This window comes from Lepidochelys olivacea (assembly GCF_965140295.1).
Source record: "Lepidochelys olivacea isolate rLepOli2 genome assembly, chromosome: 1".
Lineage (NCBI taxonomy): Eukaryota > Metazoa > Chordata > Testudines > Cheloniidae > Lepidochelys > Lepidochelys olivacea.
Window position 1 is genome coordinate 11,817,611 of NC_140411.1, and position 20,925 is coordinate 11,838,535.

Genomic DNA, 20,925 nt, shown 5'->3' on the forward strand with positions numbered 1-20,925 from the left:
ATGGGTTCCCTTCCCTGTACCCAGCACAAGATCCTGATGTATTCACAGTCCCTGCACTCCATACTACTCCCCACATCTGCCTTCCTAAGGGCACAATACACTCAAAAAGGGGGAAGATCAGGCTTGTGCCTTCCCACTCCATGGAGCAGGCCATGCACATCATGGCAAGGTGGAGGCTACATCACCCTAGAAGATGGTTCCACCTCCAAATATACACACCCACCTGTAAAGCAGGAAGCTCAGGGAGGGGGCTGCACCACAATGCAGTGTTGCATGGAAATGGCACAGTCTTGCCCTTAACCTCGCTGTGCCAGTTTCTCCAGCCACACAGAGAGGAAAATGATACTTAACCACCTTTTGTAACGCACTTGGAGATCCTGGGGTGAACACGGCTACAAAAGTGCATTACATCCAGTGTGTTCACATAATGAAAGACCCTATTGCAATCCACGCATATAAGGGGACACAGTAGGGGTGCTTTAAGAACCTTAACTCTGAATGTCCTGACTCACGCATTTAAAAACTTGATGTTGCATTAACTCAGGTCTTTTATAGTTGATATGTGTGTGCATGTTTAGAACTGTAGTAAATACCATTTGAAGGTCTTAATGTGTGTGTGTTTCAGCAGCTGATAAATATGAAAAGGTGTTATCATCAGTTAATCAAGTCTATTCAATAGATATGGAGATGCTCCTTGCTGCCCCCCTTTTCCAATTTCCGCCATAGCTGTTAAAGATATATTAGCACGGTAGTTGGCTCAATAGTTTTGTGTATGTGTGCTGGCTGACCTGGAACCAATGCTGTGTCACTTAACTAATTTCCAGTATCTGTTTCACACACCTCCTCGCTAGTTGTCTCTCTTATATTATTACTACTTTTATCACTGTATTATATAATTCTGAGTATTATAATGGTAGCGGGATGCATGCTAACCTGCCAGGAGATGGAACTTCCCTTTTGCAGCCAGCTCTGTATATAAATATGTTTTTGTTACTAATTCTCCTTTTCATTTCAGTCTTTCCTCTGATTTTGTTGAGAAATCTCCGGCATCCAGTCTATCTGCTGGTGGTTTTGGCCCAAGTCAATCTGTCTGCCATGGTTGCCGGTTTAGCAACATTCATGGGCAAATTCCTGGAGAGGCAGTTCTCCCTCACTGCATCATTTGCCAATATGATCATAGGTAAGTACTACCTGTTACTACTGTAGACATTCCAGCTCTTAGTGAACATGCTAGGGAACACTGAAGCCCTTGTTTCCTGATAGGCTACCCCAAACTCAATGGAAATTTACATAGGAGACAGCAAAACTCAAACAAAACCCAGTTTACATGACAGCAACCAGATACATACGGTCTGATCTGCTCAGAAGCGAGGTAAGGCTGGTGATGGGTGAGGCTCATTTACAAAGTAGCTCAGGAACAGGTCTACAAAAGTATATTCAGCATTCCCTGAAACTGACTGAAGAGCATACAGTTTTGCAGAGGGAGTTTTTCTAGTAGTTATCTCACAGGAATTGGACTCTTGAATTCTGCTCCTTTCTCTTCCATTGAGCTAGTTACGTGACTCTGGGCAAGCCACATAAGGTGTTTGTGCCTCAGTGTTCCCTTTGATAAATAGATATATGGTTCACCTATCTATTTAAATGCTATAACTCTCTTTCTGTTTACTGCACCTTTAACTCTCTCATGTGGACTCAGGCCAATGCAATCTCCCTCTCTCAGATATATTCTCAGATGCAAACATTGGCTGCGGGGAGGGATGGATATTCTGTGTCCTCTTAAACTAAAATAAAAATCATTAGGAATAAAAGTTATTATTATATTATTTATTTGTATGATGATAGTGGCTAGGAGCACCAGTCAAGGACCAGCACCCCATTGTGTTACGTGCTGTCCAAACACAGAACAAAAAGGTGGTCCCATCTGTTTGCTCTTCGTGTGTGGAGAAATCAAAGTAAGATGATATCAGAGTTCAGGGCAACTGCAACTGTATTCCCACTCCATGGTTTAGCAAGGGCACCCGCTCTCAGGCTTTCAGCTCCCCAGCCATGGCCTCTTTTGTGCAGAGACACACATCTCACTCCCTCCTAACTAGCGTATTTCCAGGCTGTACAGTTCTTTGCTTACACTGTGAATTCCCCAGCAAGTCAGACCGCCTGAGCAGGCCTCCTTTGCTTTTCTCCTCAGAAGCTATAAACAGCATAATTTCACATGGTTTTAAGTTACTACACAGCCCTTTCTAAGCAAGCACATTTATTCTTAAGGTGAAAGCATTACAGAGAAAACATATTACAAACAATAAAGAACCTACACTCATTCTAATAAGCTTATCAGAGATCACCACCATCATCTCCACAAAGGCTCTGGTTGGTGTCAGTCCTTCCAACCCTTCCCTAAGGATTGGGGCCCTTCCTTTAGACAGAAGGTGCTGTCCATTTGCTGGATCAGAAGGAAGGCCCTGACTCATTTTAGACTCAGGCTCTTTATCCAAAAGTCCTTTCTTTGTCAATTGGTTCTCTAGAAAATCCAGTTTGAACCAGTATATGCGAGCCTCTCCAGGGGATGGTACCTCTTGGGAGGTATTACAACCTGAGTGAATTTGCTTAATCACTCTCCAGTGTTTTTAATTCCTGGAGGGTAGTGAAAGAAATCAGAAGTGTATTCCACACCCTATGGTCCACCCAGCAAAGGCCTGATTATCTTTGACTTAAGATGTGATAAAAGGAACTCAACTGTGGATGGTGTTTGAGCACAGATGTCAGGGAAGAGTGTTAAATATTAAGGGCCTAGTTCCCCAGGAAGGAAGTGTGACTGAGAAGTAACTAAAATATTTTAAGAGCTCTGAGATGTCTTCATGTCACCAGGGCCTGATGAAATGCATCCTAGAATACTCAAGGAGCTGACAGAGAAGATATCTCAGTCATTAGCAATTATCTTTGAAAAGTCATGGAAGACAGGAGAGATTCCAGAGGACTGGAAAAGGGCAAATATAGTGCCCATCTATGAAAAGGGAAATAAGAACAACCCGGGGAATTACAGACCAGTCAGCTTAATTTCTGTACCTGGAAAGATAATGGAGCAAGTAATTAAGTAATCAATTTGCAAATATCTATAAGATAATAGGGTGATAAGTAACAGTCAGCATGGATTTGCCAAGAACAAGTCATGTCACACCATCCTGATATCTTTCTTTGACAGGGTAACAAGCCTTGTGGATGGGGGGAAGCGGTAGACATGGTATATCTTGACTTTAGTAAAGCTTTTGATACTGTCTTGCATGACCTTCTCAAAAACAAAACTAGGGAAATGCAACCTAGATGGAGCTACTATAAGGCGGATACATAACTGGTTGGAAAACTGTTCCCAGTCATGCTGAGCTTGAGCTGATGGCTAGTCACCCACGGGGAGATGTCAGAGAGACAAGGGAAATTTTAGTTTGGACAGAAGGAGATGGGTCTGGAGTAGAGAGTTAGATATTTTAGAGAGTAAACACCAGAACTGAAATGGTAATCTGGTAAGGATCTCAATCATGCTATATACAGAGGTCAGACCAGATCCCTACTTTTATGCAATTATCCCCTGCTGATACATCTAAGGATCATGTTTGCTCTCTTAGCCACTGCTTCACTCTGGGAACTCATATTCAATTGGTTATCCACCATGCCTGCTAAGTCCTTTTCTCAGCCACTGCTTTCTAAAGTACAGTCTCCCACTTTGATGTATGATCTTAATTTAGTTGTACTAAAATGGATGTTGTTCAGGTGAGCCCAAATTATCATGTGATCCAAATGGCTTTGTAAAACTGACATGTCCTTTTCATTATTTATCACTCCACCAATTTGGGTGTCATCTGCAAACTTTCCCAGCTATGATTGTATGGTCTCTTCCATTGATAAACATATCAAATAGCACAGAACCAAGAACAGAGCTTGCTGGTAGAAATTCCCCCCACTGGATGATGATTTCCCATTCCCTCCTACAGGAGACAGTGAGCCTCATGGGGAGAGCCCTGGGTTGGGCCACAGGAGACATGGGTTCTATTCTTGGCTCTGCCATTGGTCTGTGGGGTAACCTTGGGCAAGTGACTTCACTTAGATTCTCCCTCTGTAAAATGGAGACATGATGCTTACTTCCTTTGTAAAGTGCTTTGAGATCTACTGATGCTCTAACATGAAAAAACAGGGAATTATTTTTTGCAATTACATTTTGAGATCTAACAGTTACCATTTAATCCATTTACGATGTTCTGCATTGACTGGAAGGTGTTGAATATTGTCGCGGATATTTGGATCTCAACTCTCTTGCTCTTGTTTCTGTTCCCAAGGTTCTGTGAACATCCCTGGGGCAATGGTTGGAATAGTGGCAGGTGGAGCCATCATGAAAAAGTTCCAAATGACCCTGAAACAGTGTGGCATCATGTGTGTCATCGGCATGCTCCTCTGTGTGACCTTTGCCTTTCCCCTCCTCTTCCTGGGCTGCCCTACACAGAAAGTTGCTGGCCTTAACTACAGACAGAGGTACCACTCGTAAATATAGACCATAAGGTTGGCCCTCGGACACATTTTCATTGGCTGACTGATTGATTTATCAACTGTCCCTTTCCACGTGCACTGCAGAAAGTTTACACAGGCATTAAACCAAAAAAAATCCATGAAAAGGTCACAAACCCCACAAGTTTAATTAACTTTATCACAAATAATTCAAAATCAAAAATTCGTACTGGAAAATGCTTGACTCATCATTCACTGGTTGATAATTTACGAAGATGTTAACATGGAGAGAATATTTTTGAAATAATGGCCACCTCTCTACATGCTGAAATGCAGGCAGACCCTTACCCTCTATTAAGAAAAAGAGACCCCTGGTAGGAGGCGAGTTTTGACTACTCAGTGTGTGGACTGTAGTTTAGAGCAGAAGGAACCTGCTCACAAACAGTGATACTAAAGAAGAAACTATTAATTCTGAATTGGGAATTTTTTACTTTTACATATTCCTGATGTGGTACCATTAGTTCTCATGAGCTGCTAAGTTCCACTTGCATGGGGTGGTAGTAGCAGGAGAAATATATGGCACGAATATAAGTGGCTGCATGCTTTGTTCATGGCCAGACTTTCAAACTTTTGAGAGGTTTTTTTTTTAGAGGTACAGGAATTAATCTATGGAAATTATATTTTCTGTGGGTTTGGCAGAGTCCACAAATTCACACTTTCAGTGTTAAGCAAGCAAGCTCTTGTTCTCTAATATCTACATATATATGGTATACTACATAAACCCACAATGTATATATTAATATACTCTGAAACCTATATTAATATAGTCATATCTTTCCTTCTACTGTAGCTCTGGTGTTGGACAACACTCTTTTGAATGTAACAGTAAATGCAACTGCCTCGATAAGGCCTATAACCCTATATGTGGGGCTGATGGGATTGAATACATCTCTCCATGTTTTGCTGGCTGTGAAGTTGTAAACTCTGATGTGGTTGAAAATAAAGTTCTGGTGAGTAAAGTTTTTTTTCTTCACTCAGCACTAAAGCCCTGACTTCGCATTGGTAATGAGTCAGAGTCCAAGGCAAAGATCAATGCTGATAATTCAGTGATACTGTTTAGATCCTCTGTGTAGCAAGAAAATCTTTGGCCAGATCTACACTAAGAGGTTAGGTCAACCCAGCTCTCCCTGAGCAGCATAGTTAAGTGCCCTGGTGTAGACAGTGCTAAGTGGATGGAAAAAATCTTTTATTATCCAGCTACCACCTCTCAGAGAGCTACCACCCCTTTCCCGTCACTGTAGTGAGTGTCTGCAGAGGTGCAGCAGCAGCGGTGCGGTTGTGTTGTTGTAGTGGTTTAAGTGTAGACATAGCCTCCATCTTTACTGTGAATTGGACTCTCCCATGCCTCTTAGATGCCTTCTCTTTGCATCACTGCTGAAAGTCGTGCTGACAGAGGACAAATGGAAAGTCCCAGGAAACTCTTGGCAGAGCTGTATCCTCTTAAGCACTCTCCAGTGTTTTGCTGAAATTTGTAGGCCAATGCCTTGTTCGGGGCAATACTCCTGCAAGTATAGCATTCAAAATGACAGCGAACAATGAGTTTTCAGAAAGATCAGGCAAGCAAAGTATGTTTCCCACTTCTACTGCTTTTAATCAGCTCAGGTTTTGCTATTGGGGCCTTTATTTAATCTTTAATATAGTCTATGCTTTTCAAAGGCACCCGCTGGTTTTTGGCAGTCACAGTGCCAGGGTTTGCTGTGCTCACCTCACAAGTCGTCCCTTCAAAGGGCCCTTTTCATAATTGTGTTTTCTTGTAGTGTAACTACACTATGGGATGGCCATAAATAGAGATAGAGGGCTTTGGTAATGCAGCGGGGACCACGGTGTACAAGCTAGTCATGCACTCATATCATAATGGGGTTAGTGCCCAGAGGTGGATAGGTTTGGTAATGGTGTCAGCAGTGGCTGAAAGTTGTTACCATCTGATGGCTGAGCAGTGGCTCATGAGAAGTGAGTTGTTGTTATTATTATTATGTATTTGTATAATTGTAGCACGTAGGAGTTCCAGTCAACTAACAAAATCATCCAAAGCACAGGACTTGGTGGTGATGGGGGACTTCAACTACCCAGACATCTGTTGGGGAAATAACACAGCAGGGCACAGATTATCCAACAAGTTCTTGGAATGTATTGGAGACAAGTTTTTATTTCAGAAGCTGGAGAAAGCTACTAGGGGAGAGGCTGTTCTAGGTTTGATTTTGTTCTAGATTCGATTTTGACAAAGAGGGAGGAGCTGGTTGAGAATTTGAAAGTGGAAGGCAGCTTGGGTGAAAGTGATCATGAAATGGTAGATTTCATGATTCTAAGGAATGTAGGAGGGAGAACAGCAAATAAAGACAATGGATTTCAAGAAGGCAAACTTTAGCAAACTCAGGGAGATAGTAGGTAAGACCCCATGGGAAGCAAGTCAAAAACAATTGAAGACAGTTGGCAGTTTTTCAAAGAGACATTATTAAGGTCACAAGAGCAAACTATCCCACTGCATTGGAAAGATAGGAATTATGGCAAGAGACCACCCTGGCTTAACCAGGAGATCTTCAATGATCTAAAAATCAAAAAAGAGTCCTACAAAAAGTGAAAACTAAGTCAAAATAAAAAAGATGAATGTAAACAAATAACGCAAGTATGTAGGGACAAAATTAGAAGGGCCAAGGCACAAAATGAGATCAAGCAAGCTAGAGACATAAAGAAAACAAGAAAACATTTTACAAATACATTAGAAGCAAGAGGAAGTCCAAAGACAGGATAGGACTGTTACTCAATGGAGGATGGGGGGGAAACAATAACAGAAAATGTGGAAATGGCAGAGGTGCTTAATGACTTCTTTTTTTCGGTTTTCACCAAGAAGGTTGGTGGTGATTGGACATCTAACATAGTGAATGACAGTGAAAATGAGGTAGGATCAGAGGCTAAAATAGGGAAAGAACAAGTTAAAAATTACTTAGACAAGTTAGATGTCTTCATGTCACCAGGGCCTGATGAAATGCATCCTAGAATACTCAAGGAGATGACTGAGGAGATATCTGAGTCATTAGCGATTATCTTTGAAAAGTCATGGAAGATGGGAGAGATTCCAGAGGACTGGAAAAGGGCAAATACAGTGCCAATCTATAAAAAGGGAAATAAGAACAACCCAGGGAATTACAGACCAGTCAGCTTAATTTCTGTACCTGGAAAGATAATGGAGCAAGTAATTAAGTAATCAATTTGCAAATATCTATAAGATAATACGGTGATAAGTAACAGTCAGCATGGACTTGCCAAGAACAAATCATGTCAAACCAACCTGTTATCTTTCTTTGACAGGGTAACAAGCCTTGTAGATAGGGGGGAAGCGGTAGACATGGTATATCTTGACTTTAGTAAAGCTTTTGATACTGTCTTGCATGTCCTTCTCAAAAACAAAACTAGGGAAATGCAACCTAGATGGAGCTACTATAAGGTAGATGCATAACTGGTTGGAAAACCGTTCCCAGGCAGTAGTTATCAGTGGTTCACAATCATGCTGGAAGGGCATAATGAGTGGGGTCCCACAGGGATCAGTTCTGGGTCCGGTTCTACTCAATATCTTCATCAATTATTTAGATAATGGCATAGAGAGTACACTTATAAAGTTTGTGGATGATACCAAGCTGGGAGGGATTGCAAGTGCTTTGGAGGATAGGATTATAATTCAAAATGATCTGGACAAACTGGAGAAATGGTCTGAAGTAAATAGGATGAAATTCAATAAGGACAAATGCAAAGTACTCCACTTAGGAAGGAACAATCAGTTGCACACATACAAAATGGGAAATTACTGCCTAGGAAGGAGTACTGTGGAAAGAGATCTAGGGGTCAGAGTGGACCACAAGATAAATATGAGTCAACAGTGTAACACTGTTGCAAAAAAAAAGCAAACATCATTCTGGGATGTATTAGTAGGAATGTTGTAAGCAAGACACGAGAAGTAATTCTTCCGCTCTACTCCAGTTCTGAGTGCCACATTTCAGGAAAGATGTGGGGAAATTGGAGAAAGTCCAAAGAAGAGCAAGAAAAATTATTAAAGGTCTAGAAATAATGACATATGAGGGAAGATTGAAAAAGTTGGGTTTGGTTAGTATGGAAAAAAGAAGAGGGGACATGATAACAGTTTTCAAGTAAATAAAAGGCTGTTACAAGGAGGAGGGAGAATTGTTCTTCCTAACCTCTGAGAACAGGACAAGAAGCAATAGGCTTAATTTGCAGCAAGGGCAGTTTATATTGGACATTAGGAAAAACTTCCTAACGGTCAGAGTGGTTAAGCACTGGCATAAATTGCTTCGGGAGATTGTGGAATCTTAATCACTGGAGATTTTTGAGAGCACATTAGACAAACACCTGTCAGGGATGGTCTAGATAATACTTAGTCTTGCCATGAGTGCAGGGCACTGGACTAGATGACCTCTAGGTCCCTTCCAGTCCTACGATTCTAACTATTTATTTGTATAATGGTAGCACCTAGGAGTTCCAGTCGTGGATTGGGACCCCATTGTGTTGGTGGTAACAATCCAGTTCTTAAGTGGAGAAATTGGACATTATTACATAATGGTTGGCGCGTCTCGTGGCTGTCTCAGCAAAGAAGCCAGAGATTCAATGGGATGGCAACTGAGCTCGCCAGGCCAAGACAAAGGCAGTCTGGCTGAGGAGACCTGCGTTGCTGCCGCCTGTACCATACCCCTCTATGGATAACTAGAGGAATTCAGTCTAGCAATTTTCTCCAGCACTAACGGCTTGATCCAATTCTCAGAGGGCTCACTGGGAGCTGGTTAAGATCCTAGATTCACTTCATTCTTAATTCGCACCAAGTTTTTTTACTGGCATGTTTTTGGAGCAGCAGTGGAAAGTGTTGCTTAGCACTACAATGATATGACCATTGGTAAAAATCTAGAAACATACAAAACATCCATGGGATAGCAAGGTGGTGAGTGGTTTGGTTTTTTTAGAGTGATGACGAACTGAGCCAACAAGCCAAAATAATAGTTAAACAGGCTTTCTCTCAGTGACCTTTGGCAGCTGCAGAACCTGATTCTCACCCATTAGTTCTCTGATAGTCAGGATTACCCTATTTACTGTTCAAAGCCTGAAATCAGTGACTTATTGACTGGAGTGGACTGCACTGACCAGAAAATTACAGGTTTCAGATTATAAAAATTACAAAATATAAAATTTTCTCACATAATCTGCTCACAGTAACTTCCTCCTTTCTCTAGCCCAAGATGACCAAGATAACTGTAATCCATGGCATTTAACACCCAGTGTTACCTACCAACAATACCGTCACCCTTCTGCAGAGCTATAGTAGATGTTGGGGTCTTACCAGTCAGTTTCCTATTAGAGGAGAAATCAGTGTCATGGAGTCTGGGTATTTCCTTAGTGTAACTTGTTTTATTTACACTGTGTATACCAGTTTTTGAACAAATAATAATACAAATAAACTATCGTAATCATTATAAACCAAACCAAATACATACATAATGTAAGACATTACGAGTCCATTTTAAAGAAGTAGCATTCCCCCTCCTCCTACCACAGTGTACACACGCAGAGGATAGGGACTGAATTTACACCCTTTTTGAAGGTGTTCCTCTCAACAAATAAATGTCCTGCCAGAGCATACTCCTGAATATGGTTGGTTTTAGGTTTGTGCTTTGCAGGAACACTGTGTCCTGCCCCAAGCTTCCTCCGCCCCTGAAAGCCTTCAAATACTTTTACATTCTGGGTTGGTGCTCATAAGATGCACCCATGTATTATTTGTATTACAGTAGAATCCAGATGCCCCAAACACCATGAGGGCCCCATTTTACTGGTGCTGTACAAACACATGAGCAAACACGAGCTATTAAAACCAGCAATAGCACTTCCTGCAGCACTTGGTGGTGAGGAGGGGGAGGGAGAGTTAAGGCTCCGTCCAACCGTGGACATATCTTGACCCAGTGTAGCTTGGGAGATCTTAAGTACTTCAGGGCATGGATTGTCTCTTACTGTGTGTTTGTCTAGTCCCCAGCACTATACCAACACATAGTAAAATGGGCATTATAAGTAACCATGACAATGAGATGAGTGCAGACAATGCCATGGCTACTAAAACTGAACTATGCTCCTTACGTGCCTATTAAAGAGTTACTCACCCAGCTTTCCACAGAACAACTTCAGTCTCTTTTTGGTTTGGATTCACCATAGTCCCTGCCAGAATCTCCTGTTTCCTGAAGATTAAAACTAACTCCCATCTGTCACACCGCACGTGGTCTTGCTGCTCGTTAACCTAGATAACAGAGTTTGTTGCACGGCAGCCACCCAAGACACAAAGTCATCTAGATAAAAGCTCAGATAAAGCCGAACTTTACTCTTCCCACATCCCAGCAGTATAGCGTAGTTATTGGGGACTCTCTTCTGGGGACTGTATTCCTTCATTCTGCTTTTTTTCCTACTGTAAGATAAAAGCTTTCGCAGGCTGAAAGCATATGTTTTGCCACTTGTGTATGAAAGCAAACTCAACTTGCATCAGGGCTTCTCAAACTTTGCCCAAAGTGAAGGCTGCACTGACCTATTGCCAACAGCCTGAGGACCACCACCCATTCTCCTCACATGGAGCAGATTACATTCTTATTTTTCACACAGGGGTGCGGGCTGCAGGAAATACCGGCCCGACCTTCCCAGCATCACCTATGGATTGTGAATTGTTGGCTATTTATAACATAAGTATATAACCATGCCCAGTAACAGTAGGGTAAACTATTAAGAGAGTTACAGAGACCAGAGTTAGTCTGAAGAAACCAGTGTGGTGTGTGCCTGGGAACGGGTGATGATAATGGTAGCACTGATACTCCTTGGTATCTAAAGGACTCCCTGTGCTGGAGCTGGTGTGGGGTGTATGGAAACACTTCCATTCAGGACTCTGAGGCACAGCATAGAATTCACTGCCCAGGAGGCTGGGGGCGTTCGAGTGGCGTTAAGCCATCTTTGCACTCTCCCAATCATGAGCTGCCCCAGGGCCTGTGGAGGCCCGCAGCAGAACTTTGGCAGCCCTGGGGGCCAGCTGAAGTTAGAGTAGCCTCCTGGAGCTGCCCTATAGGGTGCAGCACTGCCTGGAGTTTCCCTGTTCAAACATACATCTCCTGCCCCCAGCCCTGCTCTGAGCATGCCTTCTACATCAAAGCTTGTGAGGGGGTCCTCAGAAGGTAGCCTTATGGCTGTCTTCTGCAGTCAGTCCTGCACTGAAGGAATTCTCCTCCAGCTCAATGTGGGACTTTTAGGACATCTTATGTCATTCTGGCCCTTCTGTGTGATGTATGAGGATGGGAGGGAAGATGGGGCTCTAACCCCTTGAGTAGTGGTTTGGTGGTGTGTACTAATAAGGACCTGTATGAGAGACCTCCCAATACTGTCCACATGTAACTTAATCATGTCCCCAGAGCTGAGATATTAGTGTGCCAACTTCCACTGTACCCCCACATTCACATACTAGATAAACAATCTGAACCTGACAGGGGCAAGAAAGATGTGTTTCCTCCTCTGAGAGAAAAAGCAACAAAACGTTGAATACCAACAAGTCCCAGCTAGCAAAAGGAGGAACACACAACATGCACAGGTTGATGTGACCTATTTTCTCATTTGAGAACTCAATTGCCAGATATTACCACTGAGTAATATTATTTGACATCCAGAGATGAAAGGATTTGCGGTTGGCTGCCCGCCAGAGCAGGAGCCTGGCTGCTACTCACTCCCACAACCCGCAGAGCAGGTTTCAGAGGTTTGGTGAAATTCTTTTTCGAGTCATGACTGTGAAACACACGCTATGGTAGCAGGATTTTCTAAACCAGGGTTTATGTAATCTGAAAAGGCTCCCAAAGGCAGCTCTGTGCTGTGTTAAAACACCTATGTGTACAAATTGGGTAGCATACGTATTTCACAGCTACTCTCTGTTGGAAGGATTCAGACCTGCTCAGATATCTGTGGCTGTATTGCCCTTTAGTAGTTAGAGGCTTTGAAATGAATCTGTGGTCACCCACTGCCGTGAAGTCACAACCGAATGAAAGGAAAGGAGCATGGTCTTGTGTCAAGGTTCCTCCCCCACTCTGAACTCTAGGGTACAGATGTGGGGACCTGCATGAAAAACCTCCTAAGCTTATCTTTACCAGCTTAGGTCAAAACTTCCCCAAGGTACAAAATATTACACCCGTTATCCTTGGACTGGCCGCTACCACCACCAAACTAATACTGGTTACTGGAGAAGAGCTGTTTGGACGCGTCCTTCCCCGCAAAATACTTCCCAAAACCTTGCACCCCACTTCCTGGACAAGGTTTGGTAAAAAGCCTCACCAATTTGCCTAGGTGACTACAGACCCAGACCCTTGGATCTTAAGAACAATGAACAATTCTCCCAACACTTGCACCCCCCCTTTCCTGGGAAATGTTGGATAAAAAGCCTCACCAATTTGCATAGGTGACCACAGACCCAAACCCTTGGATCTGAGAACAATGAAAAAGCATTCAGTTTTTTACAAGAAGACTTTTAATAAAAAATAGAAGTAAATAGAAATAAAGAAATCCCCCCTGTAAAATCAGGATGGTAGATATCTTACAGGGTAATTAGATTCAAAAACATAGAGAACCCCTCTAGGCAAAACCTTAAGTTACAAAAAAGATACACAGACAGAAATAGTTATTCTATTCCGCACAATTCTTTTCTCAGCCATTTAAAGAAATCATAATCTAACACATACCTAGCTAGATTACTTACTAAAAGTTCTAAGGCTCCATTCCCGGTCTATCCCTGGCAGAAACCAGCATACAGACAGACCCAGACCCTTTGTTTCTCTCCCTCCTCCCAGCTTTTGAAAGTATCTTGTCTCCTCATTGGTCATTTTGGTCAGGTGCCAGCGAGGTTACCTTTAGCTTCTTAACCCTTTACAGGTGAGAGGAGCTTTCCCCTGGCCAGGAGGGATTTCAAAGGGGTTTACCCTTCCCTTTATATTTATGACACGCCCCCCAAATCTCAGCTAGGGTGAAACACTGGCTGGGATTTCTTCCTGGAGCTCTAGGAAAAACAGAGTTAAGACACATGCATCTCTAAATATACTACCAAGTACATAAAGACTAACAATATTTTCCACATCTCAAGGACGATTTTAACCAGTTGATTCTGGGAAACTTTCACGGGAGAGTGCATCAGCCACTTTGTTAGAAGCTCCTGAGATGTGTTGGATGTCGAAATCAAAATCTTGGAGAGCTAAACTCCACCGAAGAAGTTTTTTGTTAGTTTCCTTGATGGTGTGAAGCCACTTCAGTGCAGCATGGTCGGTTTGCAGGTGGAAACGCCGTCCCCAAACATATGGGCGTAGCTTTTCCAGAGCGTAGACAATGGCATAACATTCTTTTTCAGTGACTGACCAGTTGCTTTCCCTCTCAGACAGTTTTTTGCTGAGAAACACTACAGGGTGGAATTCTTGATCAGGTCCTTTCTGCATTAAAACTGCTCCCACACCACGCTCGGATGCATCTGTGGTTACTAGGAACGGTTTGTCAAAGTCTGGGGCCCTTAGTACAGGGTCAGACATGAGTGTCGCTTTAAGCTTGTTAAAGGCCTTCTGACACTTTCCGGTCCACTGAACAGCATTTGGCTGTTTCTTTTTGGTTAGGTCTGTCAGTGGGGCAGTGATTTGGCTGTAGTGCGGTACAAATCGTCTGTAATAACCGGCCAAGCCTAAGAAGGATTGAACCTGTTTCTTTGACTTTGGGACAGGCCACTTTTGGATAGCATCCACTTTGGCCTGTAGGGGGCTGATAGTTCCTTGACCCACCTGGTGTCCAAGGTAAGTCACTCTGTTTAGGCCTATTTGACACTTCTTAGCCTTAACAGTTAGTCCTGCCTCCCTTATGCGCTCAAGGACTTTTTGTAGATGTTCCAGGTGGTCTGCCCAGGAATCCGAAAATATGGCCACGTCGTCAAGGTAGGCGACTGCATATTCTCCTAATCCCGCTAGGAGACCATCTACAAGTCTTTGGAAAGTGGCGGGTGCATTTCGCAGCCCGAAAGGGAGTACATTAAATTCATACAGCCCAAGATGTGTGATGAAGGCTGACCTTTCCTTGGCAGATTCATCTAGCGGTACCTGCCAGTACCCCTTGGTTAAGTCCAAGGTAGAGATGAACTGGGCCCGTCCCAGTTTCTCTAATAGTTCATCTGTGCGTGGCATTGGATAGTTGTCTGGGCGAGTTACAGCATTTAGCTTACGGTAGTCCACGCAAATCGTATTTCCCCATCTGGTTTGGGAACTAGAACCACTGGAGATGCCCATGCACTTTCAGAGGGGCGGATTACACCCATCTGTAACATATCCTGGATCTCCCGTTCTATAGCAGTTTTAGCTTGAGGAGACACCCGGTAAGGTTGGACCCTAATTGGGTGAGCATTACCTGTGTCAATGGAGTGGTATGCCCGTTCAGTCAGTCCTGGGGTGGCTGAGAACGTTGGCGCGTAGCTAGTGCACAGCTCCTGGATCTGCTGTCGCTGCATACGCCCAAGGGTCATGGAGAGGTTCACCTCTTCCACACCACCAGCACATTTCCCTTCGTAGTAAACACCTTCAGGCCACTCAGCGTCGTCTCCTCCCTGGGCTGTAAACTGACAAACCTTTAATTCTCTGGAATAAAAGGGCTTTAGAGAATTAATATGGTACACCTTAGCTTTCGGTTGGAGGTGGGGAATGCTATGAGATAATTAACAGCTCCCAGGCGCTCCTGGACCGTGAATGGCCTTTCCCACGATGCTTCCATTTTATGGGCCTGGAGCGCCCTTAAGACCATGACCTGGTCTCCTACTTTGAAGGAACGCTCTCTGGCATGTTTATCATACCAGGCTTTTTGCTCTTTTTGAGCATCCTGTAAGTTTTCTCTAGCAAGGGCTAAAGAGGTTCGGAGGGTGTTTTGTAGGTTGGTTACGGTTCTGGGACTGGTTCCGTCTGGGTCTCTGGGACTGGATCCACTACTGCTGTTGCAGACATTGGCCTGGGGTCCGGGTCCATCACCTCTGACTGGGTCCTGATAGAAGTTTCCGGAACAGAGCTAGGCCTCACGGCTTGTTTAGCCTGGCTGCGGGTGACCATTCCCACCCTCTTGGCCTGCTTCACATGATTGGCCAAGTCTTCCCCCAACAGCATGGGGATGGGATAATCATCATAGACTGCAAAAGTCCACATTTCTGACCAGCCCTTGTACTGGACAGGCAACTTGGCTGTAGGCAAATTGAAAGAGTTGGACTTGAAGGGTTGAATCGTCACTTGGATCTCTGGGTTGATTAAATTGGGGTCCACTAAGGAAGCATGGATAGCTGACACTTGTGCTCTGGTGTCCCTCCACGCGGTGACCTTCTTCCCGCCCACACTCACAGTTTCTCTCCGCTCCAAGGGTATCTGGGAGGTATCTGGGCCTGTGGACCTCTGGTGTGATTCCGGTGCAATGAACTGTAATCTGTTGGGGTTCTTGGGGCAGTTGGCCTTTACATGCCCCAGCTCGTTACATTTAAAACATCGTCCAGCTGACGGGTCACTGGGGCGAGGAGGGTTGCTGGAGAACGGGGTGGTGGGACGATAAGGGGTCTGGAGGGTTCTTTGGGAGGTAGATGGGGCTTTGGGCGGCCCCCGGTAATAGGGTGTGGTCTGGGGTGGTCCCTTCTGGTCTCCGCTCCAACTGCGACCAGTTTTCTTCTTCTCTGCCACCTCCACCCATCTGGCTCCAATCTCTCCTGCCTCAATTACAGTTTTGGGTTTCCCATCTAGGATGTATCTTTCTATTTCCTCAGGAACACCCTCTAAGAATTGTTCCATTTGCATTAGGAAGGGCAAATTTACTGGAGATTCAACACTTGCTCCTGATATCCAGGCATCCCAATGTTTCACAATGTGGTAGGCATGTCGGGTAAATGACATGTCTGGTTTCCACCTTAGGGCTCTGAACCTCCGACGAGACTGCTCGGGTGTTATCCCCATTCTGACTCTCGCCTTGGATTTAAACAGTTCATACTTGTTCATGTGTTCTTTAGGCATTTCAGCTGCCACCTCAGCTAAGGGTCCACTGAGCTGCGGCCTCAGCTCTACCATGTATTGGTCAGTAGAGATGTTGTACCCAAGGCAGGCCCTTTCGAAGTTTTCTAAGAAGGCCTCAGTATCATCACCTGCCTTGTAGGTGGGGAACTTTCTGGGATGGGAAGTGGTACCTGGAGAAGGATTGCTAGGGTTTGTTGGTATATTCTGCTGGGCCTTTATCCTCTCCACCTCCTCCACATGCTTCCTCTCTTTTTCCTTCTCCTCCTCCACATGCTTCCTTGCCTCCATTTCCCTCTTGTGGGCAGCCTCCTGTACCTCCTTCTCCAGCCGCAAGAGTTCTATCTGTCTTTCATGTTCCCTTTGTTTTTCCTCAGCCTGAAATTTGGCTAATTCCAGCTGTAGTCGAGCTGAGGATTTGGTCATTCTAACCGCTCTGTTTTTAACTAACTTTACACCCGAGGTTTAGAAACAAACAAACAAAACGTGGCTGTAAAATTTTGCTGTGCTGGAATAGAATACCTATTCTCTGATAGTGACTGTCAGCCTACAGAAAAAGACAATTCCCTTGTCTCTGCTCTGGGCCCAGATTAAAGCAAAAAACCTCCAGTTACTTGGAAACCTGCTTACCCAGCCCAAAGAAAAAGCAAATGGGTAGAACACACACCCCCTATTTACTTTTAGGAAGAAAAGAAAAAAAAACCCTCTGGGTTGGAAGACTGTGAATTTCCCTGCAGGAGTTAAGTACCCTGCCTCCAGGCAAAGAAAACCTGCAATTCACAAGATAATCCCCTTTTGTCTCTGCTTGGCCACAAAGCAGAGAGAAACCAAGCTGCTTTCAGTTTCAAAGCTGCTTTCTGGACTTCCTAAAAATTCCTTTTTAAAATCTCTATTTCTAGTATAAAAAATCTCAACTGGATCTCAAAATGATTTCAGGTTAATCCCACCACTGTGCCACCATGTCAAGGTTCCTCCCCCACTCTGAACTCTAGGGTACAGATGTGGGGACCTGCATGAAAAACCTCCTAAGCTTATCTTTACCAGCTTAGGTCAAAACTTCCCCAAGGTACAAAATATTACACCCGTTATCCTTGGACTGGCCGCTACCACCACCAAACTAATACTGGTTACTGGGGAAGAGCTGTTTGGACGCGTCCTTCCCCCCAAAATAATTCCCAAAACCTTGCACCCCACTTCCTGGACAAGGTTTGGTAAAAAGCCTCACCAATTTGCCTAGGTGACTACAGACCCAGACCCTTGGATCTTAAGAACAATGAACAATTCTCCCAACACTTGCACCCCCCCTTTCCTGGGAAATGTTGGATAAAAAGCCTCACCAATTTGCATAGGTGACCACAGACCCAAACCCTTGGATCTGAGAACAATGAAAAAGCATTCAGTTTTTTACAAGAAGACTTTTAATAAAAAATAGAAGTAAATAGAAATAAAGAAATCCCCCCTGTAAAATCAGGATGGTAGATATCTTACAGGGTAATTAGATTCAAAAACATAGAGAATCCCTCTAGGCAAAACCTTAAGTTACAAAAAAGATACACAGACAGAAATAGTTATTCTATTCCGCACAATTCTTTTCTCAGTCATTTAAAGAAATCATAATCTAACACATACCTAGCTAGATTACTTACTAAAAGTTCTAAGGCTCCATTCCTGGTCTATCCCTGGCAGAAACCAGCATACAGACAGACCCAGACCCTTTGTTTCTCTCCCTCCTCCCAGCTTTTGAAAGTATCTTGTCTCCTCATTGGTCATTTTGGTCAGGTGCTAGCGAGGTTACCTTTAGCTTCTTAACCCTTTACAGGTGAGAGGAGCTTTCCCCTGGCCAGGAGGGATTTCAAAGGGGTTTACCCTTCCCTTTATATTTATGACATCTTGTTTGGAGCATGTGCATGGGAGACAGGTGTCTTAGGGTTGTATTCCTGACTCTGCCGTGACTTTTGGCAAGTCATCTAAACTCTTTATGACCCAGCTTCCTTATAAAACAGACACAATAATACCTCACTCAAGGTGGCTTTAATTAACCTTAACTAATTACTGTTTGTAGAAGTGCAGAGTGTTATCTTCTAAAAGAAAATCACACACTCAACTGTCTGTTGAACTCAAACTGAAAAGACTGCAGGGCTCAGATTAATACATATGGCCCCAGGAAGCCAAGACATTTCAAACCTGGTGCTGACATCACACATTCATGTGCTACAGACCACAAATATATTTACCCAATAAATCACACACACACTTGGGGAGGCCACTTCCACTTGAGTTAAAGGAGCACTTCCTTAGCTGGCTATTGACATAGTGAGATTTCCTGTTGTGCTAAGTTAGCACAGGTGGAAAGACTGGTGTCCCAAAGAGTTTACAATCTAACTAGACAAGATAAACAGCACACAACCAAAATGCCAGAGGTGCAAGTCTTTCTTGTTAAGGCTTGTCTTCATTACCCGCTGGATCCACGGGCAGTGATCAAGCCAGCGGGGGTCAATTTATCGCGTCTAGTCTAGATGCGATAAATCGACCGCCAAGTGCTCTCCCATTGACTCTGGTACTCCACCAGGGCGAGAGGCGCAGGTGGAGTTGACAGGAGAGCGTCAGCTGTTGACTTACCACAATGAAGATACCGTGGTAAGTAGATCTAAGTACGTCAACTTCAGCTACATTAGTCATGTAGCTGAAGTTGCGTAACTTGGATCGATTCCCCCCCTTAGTGTGGACCAGGCCTTAGTGACAATCTACAATCGATAAATGTAATCTAAAGCATTTTAACACTGATCTACACCGTGCCTCAGAACATCTGCTTTTTTTTCTAAACAAAAGCAGTTGGCCCAGATGGAAACGCCTCTTGTTCTCGTGGAGAACGTCGGGTAAGTGCAGAGGGTGATGTGCACACGTTGTTTGTTGCCCTTTTGCCAGTATGGGTGTGACACTTTGGGCATTCACCCAGACCAATAGCGGTTGTGTCACCACCCGCCCTTTGACCCTGGATGCTTCTGTGCTGTATAGCTTTGGTTCAGAGCCCTGGCAGCCTGCTCCCAGCACGCTGAACTCAGCCTGGCTTCCACCAGCCTGGTTACTCCTTGCAGGGTGACATCAACAGCCCCTCCAGACCCGAGTCTCCCCAGAACCGTCTCCTTTGAAGTGCTCAGCCCCTCTCACTGTAGCACTCACAAAACCTTATGAAGTTTGTTGCTTCTTTTAAGAGAGTTCACAGCATGAGCTTATTAGTTTGGCCAAGGGTTTTACTCCTCAGTTTGAAACACAGCCCTGAGTTGGTTTTGTCACAAAACAGGATTACGCTTATGAACGCAGAACAGACATCTAGGTGATACCAAAACGGACGGAATTGGGATAGAAATGGTTACAAACAAAGCATAAAAAATAGACTGCCGAGACTAAAACCTCACTGAACAACCTCGAGTCATTTGGTCAAAGTCATTTTCTCCCCACAGTTGTTCTTCCAGCAGGGCTGGCCAGTTCTTAGCCAGGATCGAACACAGAGCTCAAAGCACTTAGTTTCTTTGTCTCTTCAAGTGACGGATGCCAAATGGCTTTCTCTCTCTGCTCCTATCCTCAAAGTTTATCTTTGTTTTCAAGGGCTCAGCTTGCTGTGTCCATCAGGGAGCTGACGCCGTGTTAACTTTTGCAGTCTCCTCTCCCCCACTGTGAGAGTTAAGTGGCTATCTCCCCCACGCGCTAGGTTGTGAGCTTTGTTTACCTTTTATGTAAATGTACTTCCCCTGTCTCTTTGCTCAGTTTACGCTGGAGACACATTCAAGCAGGCAGGACCACATCCCTTTGTCTAGGGCAGGATGACTTAAGCCCTACCTGCCACACAAATTTTAAGGACATATTTCCAGTCCATAGATATAGTTTTCTGTATAGCATCTGTACATATGCCACTCAGTAGTGTTAATCAGCAGTGTGTTACCAGTTTGTATATCATACCTTGCATGACACCTTTTAGATGCAGATTATAACAATGGTGAGTTGGGGTATACTGAGCTGGTCAGGCCAGCTGGAGACTCACTGCTAAATACCAGGGAGCCCTTTGTCTTCTGGCATTGGGGTGCTCTAGGGATCACAGTAGGTTTGTCACATTTCTTTCTGGCGCATGTGAAATGTCTTTAACAAGCTCCAGCGAGTGCCAACAGCTTTCTTAAACATGCTTCTATAGCAGTGGATGCAGTGAACATGTCACCTCTTGTTCAACATCCTCCCCTTGTGGGCAGAGAGAGGAGTGAATGTACAGTACACCTTGGCTCTGACTTATGGGTGCCACGTACATTTGGTTTCACGGCTATGC

The 20,925-nt window shown here is 44.1% G+C and overlaps 1 protein-coding gene across 4 annotated transcripts in view; it reads left to right on the forward strand.

The window, feature by feature from the left end:
- The window catches only part of SLCO2B1 (solute carrier organic anion transporter family member 2B1), a 110,168-nt gene that overhangs the window by 75,618 nt on the left and 13,625 nt on the right, over positions 1 to 20,925 (forward strand). For all 4 annotated transcript variants that reach the window (XM_084617421.1, XM_084617423.1, XM_084617424.1 and 1 more), the window contains 3 exons: positions 1,016 to 1,180; positions 4,323 to 4,515; positions 5,339 to 5,498. In XM_084617421.1, coding sequence (XP_084473547.1) covers positions 1,016 to 1,180; positions 4,323 to 4,515; positions 5,339 to 5,498 — 518 coding nt within the window. The remainder of the gene's footprint in view (positions 1 to 1,015; positions 1,181 to 4,322; positions 4,516 to 5,338; positions 5,499 to 20,925) is intronic.